Source organism: Melanotaenia boesemani, chromosome 23, assembly GCF_017639745.1.
Source record: "Melanotaenia boesemani isolate fMelBoe1 chromosome 23, fMelBoe1.pri, whole genome shotgun sequence".
In the NCBI taxonomy this organism is placed as follows: Eukaryota; Metazoa; Chordata; class Actinopteri; order Atheriniformes; family Melanotaeniidae; genus Melanotaenia; species Melanotaenia boesemani.
The window spans coordinates 18066249-18074594 of NC_055704.1; the positions used below are offsets into that span (position 1 = coordinate 18066249).

The 8346-nt window shown below is 39.7% G+C and overlaps 1 protein-coding gene across 2 annotated transcripts; it reads right to left on the minus strand.

Moving 5' to 3' along the window:
• Positions 1–1109: 1109 nt before the first annotated feature.
• gpr85 (G protein-coupled receptor 85) lies at positions 1110–4752 on the minus strand. 2 transcript variants are annotated; one of them, XM_041976910.1, is made up of 2 exons: positions 4608–4752; positions 1110–3333 (listed from the first exon to the last, which is right to left on the minus strand). In XM_041976910.1, exon 2 carries the CDS (start codon positions 3180–3182, stop codon positions 2049–2051), a length of 1134 nt encoding a protein of 377 aa, XP_041832844.1. In that variant the 5' UTR covers positions 3183–3333; positions 4608–4752; the 3' UTR covers positions 1110–2048. The 2 variants fall into 2 exon arrangements, with proteins under 2 accessions (XP_041832844.1, XP_041832845.1); XM_041976911.1 differs by lacking the exon at positions 4608–4752 and adding an exon at positions 4315–4587.
• Between the last annotated feature and the right edge of the window lie 3594 nt (positions 4753–8346).

Sequence of the window (8346 nt, forward strand, 5' to 3'; positions counted from 1 at the left end):
ATCAAAAGCATTTCCAGAAGTCATTTCTATAAAACCTTGTAGAAACCTTTAGAAACAACTTATACACATGCAACCTTTAGTCATTAATTTTAGCTACTTAAAGTAATGCTTTTACTCTTTTAACATGTAGAAAAAATCTCAAATGCATCACTTTACCATATACCACTCCACCATCTCAAAAACAATTTAATTTTGTAGAGGTTCACTGGTTGTTGACATGTCCATACGATTTTTGCCCAATGATGTAGATTAAAGGGGGAAAAAAATGAAATTTGCAAAATGGAAACTTTTTATTTTCAAAAAAGCAACAGATTACACAGTTAACTTTCAGCAAATGCAATCCTAACTGAAACTGTACTCACATTCGGGACTTTAAAAATGAAAGACTCACATACTTACACACTATCTATAATATACAAAAATGAATACATAATAAATATTAAAATGGCCACAAGAGAAAAAAGTAAGTCATTGAAAACAATCAGTAGAGAGCAAATGTAGGGAAAGTAGAAACAAGACGGTGTGCCTTAAATGTCTCTTTCTCTTTTTTTTTTTATAATCCTTTTACATTTTTTACAAATTGTGCAAGATTTCATACTAAGGCTCTGGTCTTGAAGTGACTGTTGTCTGGTTCAAACACATCCTTGCTGTAACACACATTAACACATGCATACATTGAAACATACACTCACACTCGCACACACACTCCCTGTGCTCTGCGCACTCTGTGGGGTGTAGCAATCCATTGCAGGATAAAAATTGGCTGCTCGGTGTATATGGCCTGTGATGTTCATGGGAGTGGACCAGCTTTTAAAAATGGACATGCACTTTGCGTTAACATGACAAGGAATAAAACTCCTTTTGAATCTAAAAGAAACAAAAAAAAAACTTTTTTAGGAGTGAATGACAAAAAAAAGACATGACAATATCATAACCTTTAAGGCAAGAACACCCGGAGTGGCATCAGCAATACTGTAACAACATGATAGTGTTTAGGTACATGGATATGATGAAACACCTAACTACTTCTTCAATGTCTTTTTTAAGCACAAAGTTTTAAAAATCTTTTTTTTTTTTTTCAAATCCATACACTCATGTCATCATTTTTTGCTCTTTTTTTCTTTTTCTTTTTCTTTTTTTTTTTTTTTTTTTGTAAAAGGTGTTAAGAAAATAACAGTGTCAGACACTAGGGACATATGGGTTGTAAAACTACAAGAAATTATTTCTAATTTTAAGTTGCAACTTCAAAAACCACACATTGTAAATCCCCATTAAGCCCCCGCCCAGTAAATGAAAAAGATATCACTTACATTAAAACCATTTTATCCTCTCGGTGTATCCCAACAGTCACCAAGTTTTGCTCTACTTACAGCGGTTGTGTAGTCTGTTGCAAATTAAAGCATTCATCTTTTTTTTTTTTTTTTAGTTTGGGGGTAGAAAGGGAAAGAAAAACGTTGTCCTTGCAATGCAGCTGGCAACTGTTGACCAAAGAGGTAAAAAGAAAAAAAATAGCATCTTTACATCTTCTTTTTAGTGCAACTCTTTAAATGTAAAACATTTCCAGTGATTCCTTGAGAGGTATCTTTTTTTGTTGTTGTTGTGTAATGTTCTTTTTTCTTTTCATTTGTATTTCACACATCACAGAGTAACGCATCTTCTAAATATCCAAAGCAAAGGAGGTTTTCTTTTCACCATTTGTTCTTTTTTTTTTCAAACTTTTTGCTTCTCTGCAATGGCATGGCCTTCCACAATGTCTGTTTACTAGAACATAAACACAGGAGGGAATCCACACCTCCTGCATATTCCCATTCCCTTCAGCCTCCATGTGTGTCAGACTTTTCATATTCAATCACCCCAGCAGAGCCACATGACTGGCACAAAGAAGGGTTAGTAGGAGAATGAAGGGCAGGAGAAAACTGGAGGATGAAGAGAACAGAGATAAAAAGAGAGAGTGCGCTGTACAATGGGCACACGCCCAGATCAAGATCAATCAGGGTAATAGAGACATAGATGAGAATTAAAACAAAAAGAAAAAGATAGCAAAACCATCATATAACGCAGTAGGGTTCCCTTGGTAACCTGGATTTTCTGCAGTAGAGGAGTGTGGTGCTGAAGCAGCGCCGAAGCTCCCTGTTGGAGAAGATGCAGATGAAGGGATTGACCCCAGCTTGGGCAAAGCTCATCCATACGGCCGCTGTCAGGTAGCCTCCAGGAACTACAGGGCCCCTTGCAAAAACCCGCCAGTAACACGCAACCAGGTAGGGCCCCCATAGAGCCAGGAAGAAAAACGTCATGATGTAGAACATTCTACTAATCCTCTTCTCTGTTTTGAATTCATCCAATACTAATAGACGCCTGCGGCCTGCTGCGTTGCTGTTTTGTCGGATGCCTAGCAAAGTAGGTGGGGTGGGGCCTCGACCAAATCCAGCCAGCCAGTTGGCGGCTGCCTGTCCGCTGGCACCTGGCCCATGGAAGGTCCAGTTCTGGCTGACGGCAGGCACAAACTGGACAGGCTTCATCTTTCGACGGTCGTGGACAAAGAAAATGAGTTTGAGGTAAACCAGCTGTGTGGCCAGGAGGATAAGTGCCAGCAGGAGCATGAAGCCCAGTGAATCATTTGCCCTGAAGGAACGGTGCTGAAATGTGCACTGGTCCTCCTCTCGGATAAAAGAGTACGTCCCTACGTCTAGAACCGGCGGGAACGCCATCGCCACCGACAACGTCCATACCATGCAGATGACAGCTAAACACGTCCAGAAAGTCAGCCTCTTGGTGTAGAAACGGTGATGTGCAATGGCCAGGTAGCGAGTGACACTGACACAAAACAGCATGAAAGCTGTGTGGAAACAGGAGAGCACACCCAGGAAGGCAATCACTTTGCAGGTCAGTGTACCATAGGTCCAGGCAGATCCATTCTTTACTGAGGTGAAGACAAAGGGGAAGCAGATGGCAGAACGCAGAATATCAGAGGCGCACAGGTCCAGCAGAAAATAGTAGGGTGCTCGGTGAAGGCTCTTGTCTTTGACCAGCAGGATGGATATCAGGAGGTTCCCTACCACACCGACTCCAATAATGAAACCCAAAGAGGTCAGTTTGAGGAACGTGGCAAGAGGAGATACATTCTGCAAGATGGTGTGGTCTCCTGCATGGCTATAGTTCGCCATAGATGGAGGAGGGATCATAAAGATAGCGAAATAGCTTCAGCCGAGTATCATGATCTATAGATGACAGAGGGTGGTGTTAGATCCATGTGGCAGTGTGCTTTGAAGAGGTTTCCAGGCATATAGGCAACCTCTCCTCTAAGGCATCCTTTGTTCCTTTGTCTCATCACACCTATAAAAGAAAAAAAGGAAGAAAAAAATCCTGAAAAACATCGCCACCCATCAGCAATCAGTCCTAAACAACAGCTGCATTTTTTTTCACCTGCACTTACACAATCTAGGATGTGATGAGCTGTAATTCTCCTCTAGCTTTCAATAAACTGATTGTTGTTTGCATTTAAGCATTTAGAAATCTCTCTCATGCTATGTGTAAAGATGATAGAGCTTTATCATTAATCACAAATCCGTTAATTGGAGTGATACATTTCTTTCATTCATGTTGCTTCGGAAATTCCTGAACAAAAAGCACTGAGATGACAACAGCGCAGTCCTGCTTTCATTAACAAACGACGCAATTATGTTCGTTAGAAATAAACGAGTTTCACAGTAGCAAGGGCTTGGATTGAATTTATCCCCTCCACCCCCCCTCTCTTTTTCGTCTGTAGGGAGGGGGTTGGGGACCTTTTCAGCGCACTGTGAAACAAAAAGACAAATGCAGACCAAAATAAGCGTTTCTTGATCGCAGCCTTGCCTACACCCTGCAGAACTGAGGGCGCCTCTAAAATCAGTGGAACCTCGATTCACTCGCCATGTCTTTATGCATCATTAAAAATAGAAAGAAAAAAACCAAGGCTGCATATAAAAAAAAAGCATCCGTGTTTTGTCTGATTAAAGGTTAAATGGATTACGGGTCTCTAATAAGCGGTGTTTTCATTAGGGCGTCTATCGAGTCAGTCTCCATTTTCCACATCATTTTACATATTACTAATTAGAGTCATCAGAACATAATAGATTTCTAACATGATGAACTTCATCTTTACATCATTTTGCTTATCGATGCGCAGGTTATTATCACCCGGACAGATAAAAATAAAATTATGGCGAGAAATAAGAAGTCGGATAATTGTGGGATGTTATTTCATTGTGTATTTTCAATGAAATGCATAACTTATGCTAAAATCTTTATTCTTAAAAAGCGTTTGTGTCTACTTACGCGTTTAAATGTGTCTTCTTTTTGTTTGAATCCGACTGATTTCAGCTAAAAGCGCAATAGAATGAAATGATCGTCTTTGCATCCCAGTCGGCTGGATGGAGCATAACACTGTAGCGGATCCGCACGTCCATTAGACTAGAATAATTTCCAGTCTCCGCTACGAATTGCCCAGAATCGCTGCCACCACATAAGACAAGGCCAGAAAAACATAACCGAGAGAAGGACAGAGACAGTCGATCACACGATCGCCCCCCCTCCCCCTTCAAAAAAAAAAAAAAAAAAAAAAATCCTACCTGTTGATAATCCAATTTTGTCACTCCAGTTGGTTATTTACATAGCACGAGTCGGGGTTTTCTTTTTTGGCTGTTTTTAAAAAGCTTCATTTGGTGCCTGCCCCTTTTTTCCCTTTACGGTGAATATCCTACAGTAAACGGAGCGCACAGCGCATGCGCCCTGCATCCCCCCTATTTGTGATCCAAGACGCGTCTTGTCTCTTGTTGCAGCAGCACCAACGACCGTTTGTCTGACGGTAACATCTGCTCAACGGGGCCACTGCTGGTCTGTAACGCGTTACTACAGTCCACACGGAGCTGATTACTGTTTTACCACACGTATACACACAGTATGAACCACATTTATCATAATCCCTTTAAAAAAATGCTAAAAAAAATGTTTAAAATAGTGTGTTTGAGATTCAGGATGAATTATACAAAGGCGTTACAAGGCTGATTTTTTGCCAGTCATCACTAAGTTTTACCTCATTAACTATGTGAGAGGTTATATCAGGCTGCCATGGCTCATGTCAAGCCAGAATGACTCCCTTTGTACTATAGGCTATATACATAATTGACAAGCACTTTGCACTGTGCGCTTCATTCTGCATGGTCAGCATGATGAATTCACAGAATTAGATTTCTCAGCCATGTATGGAGAGTTGTGATGTCACAAGCTTTGTCTCCACTGAACAATGACTCAATCAATCACACATACACAAATGAGCACACAGATAAATGTTGTAAAAGCAAAAAGAAAAAAAAAAAAAAAAAAGAGAGAGAGAGAATATGTCTTTGTATCTACAGGAGCTGACCATGCATTAATGATAATCACACATGTGAAGAATGTGCTCTCACTGATACATCTGTCACATAGTGGGGAATATTAAGCAACTTCACATAATTAAACAACTTTGCTATAATCAATTGTGTAACTAGTTAAAAGTGCATACATAGTTTTTTATTTTAATTAATTTTAGGTGTTAAACGCCAGCTATTTAAAGTGTGCAGATTAGGGAGATTCACAAGAGATTAAACAGACACTGAAAAGTCAAAACAGCACCAGAGAGCTAAACTACTGACACACAAACATTCATTCATTCATTCTCTGTACCGCTTATTCCATGACGGGTCGCGGGTAAGCTGGAGCCTATCCCAGCATTAACAGGTGAGAGGCAGGGTACACACAAACATCAATCAAATATTTTGTTGCAAATGGCAAACAGACAAAAATTTCCTTAAAATTTGATTTGAAAAGAATTGAGAATTACAACTACTATGAACCTGAATCCACAACCTAACTAGAGTGTCCAAAAGTAGGCTATAACTCACATTAAATTATAACTCAGCTGCTTTGTTGGAGAGGCACATTCATGAGAAAATAACACAGGTTAATTCAGTGTTGCTGTATAATTAGGGCAAGATTATAACAGCAATGCGATTATAGTTATATTTGCAAACTACAACTATTTGACAAAAAATATTTTAATCGCTTAGATATCCATCGCGGTGACACAATATTTGTTTCAGCATCTCAACATCAGATAAGTGATAACACAACAAAACACATTTTTCTTTAACAAAAGCACAATTAAAGCCAATGGTGATCATGCTTGTTTTTTCTTTTTTTTCTGAGCCTTAGGTGGGATGGAGCAGGTTCCAGGAAGCCCAGGGTGGAGTCTTGTCAGCTCATACCTATTCTCCATCTGCTCTTTGTAAAGCTTCTGTTTTTAGGACCTCCAGGGGTAACCAGGCATTGCCAGATTGTCCCACTTCATGTTGTGGTAGTTTGGCCTATTTGCTTCTGTATGTTTCTTGTGAAAAAAAAAAAAAAAATCCCAGAATTGCTTTTCTTGCCTCCAGCAATCTCTATCCTTTTCTTTGTCCTGGTTCTGAAACTATTCAGCTACACTGCCCGGCTGTACCTATACCTGCCTGTTCGTCCCACATGTTCAAGACCTCTGCCCACAGAAGGCTGTCACCCTCTCAGCTCAGACTCTCACCTGTATTCAGTAAAAGAAACCTATTTGGATTTCTCTCTTAGTGGAACAATCATTAATCATCTCCCTCTCCTACCAGAGACTCTCGTGTACCTGGACCACACAATTTATTGTTCAATAAACCTCATCTTTACTCAGCCTCTGTCTGCTTTTAGATCCTTTTGTCAGACTGCTAGTTCTAGCTGTAAGAGTTCTATTAGCCTACTAGATACAACTGTTTGCTGCTCTCTCCATGTAATCACTGCATGTTTGTGCCTCTGAGATTTGCATGGATGGAAAAACCATAACTAGCCTTCTTCCAGTTCTTTTTTCCAGATGATGCATCAGTTTTAGGAGGGCTAAAAATATTATCATGCATAATATGCATCCAGTGGTTGGTATTCAAGTAGGTTAGAAACTTCCAATCACACTGTCATAAAACTTCTTTGTGGGTGTAGTAAAGATTTTCTATTTTAGCTGCACTGACATGTCCTCCCTGGTTTGGCTGACTGGCTACAGCATTTAACCACCCAGCTGGATGAAGGGAGAGATATGTTTGTAAATCAAGTCAAGATGAGTCTAAATCCGCTGTGCACGTTGGGCGAAGTTCTATGACAGGTGACAAGCTAATTAACGCCCTGCATCACCTGTGGCTCCCACCTGGTGCTCTTCTTTGCCACACACTGTGATTTAGTTCACCACTGTGCAAGCTTCTCTTGCTGAGGACATGCCAAATTCAGATTTTTACATTGCAGGAGTAATATTTGTATGTGTTAATGCATCAAACAAAATGAATGTGTTAATTTCACATATTAATCTATTTGCATTAATGCATTAATTTTGACAGTTCTAACTTTTTAGGTTTAGTGTTGTGGAAAGAAACACTGTAACTCTATTTATGCAGAAATATTCAAGGCAAATGATTCTTGCAGCAGAAGAATGCCTCTAGGTCAGTGTTTCTCAGTCTAGGTCCTCAGGACCCACTGCTTTGCATGTTGTGTGCCCCCTGCAACATACCTGATTCAGATGAATGAAATTTCCTCATCCAGTTCTTTGCAAGCCTGTTAACAAGCCATCCACTTCATTCAAGTGTGTCCATGCAGGACAGTGGGTCCTGAGGACCAGGACTGAGAAACACTGTCCTTGGTTCAGGGGTGCCCAAGTCCAGTCCTCAAGAACTCATCTCCTGCAGCTTTAAGAAACATCCTTTCTGGAACATACCTGAATCAAATGAATTGCTGGCAGGCCTCTGCAGAGCTGAATGACTTATGGATGAGGGAATTCAGTATTTTTCTGACAAGTCATTCACATTACCAGATTTCACTATTCATCTTATTTTTTTTTTTTTAATTATGCCAACCCACCCTTAAGATGAAAATACACACTTGTTTGCCTACATCAATAATCTCCCAGAACTGTCCCTGTGCCCATCTTTTAAGTAGATTTAAAGGTAATCTTTCAATTTTGGTTTTTACTTTAACACACCCACATACACATATATAAATCAAGCAATTTTGAGTTCTGTTACTTCTATTTGTTTACTGCATGATCAATCAAGATAGAAAATCATTGCTGCTACCATCTTAATTGTCCAGAAGCATTCAGTTTTATAAGTGGAAAAAAAGTTAAATTATATATCTCTAGCTCTCTCTCATAAAGCTATACTTTATTTATAGCATTTTGATCCTTCAAAAGTTTTCCTTCATAAGCTGGAAAACTATCTGAAAAGGAAGCTGCCAAGTAAATGCATGCAATGAATCAAACATAATGAGCATTAGTTA

Excerpts from the sequence above, each read along its gene's own strand:
- gpr85 (XM_041976910.1), bottom strand. The coding sequence starts at position 3,182 with ATGATCCCTCCTCCATCTATGGCGAACTATAGCCATGCAGGAGACCAC.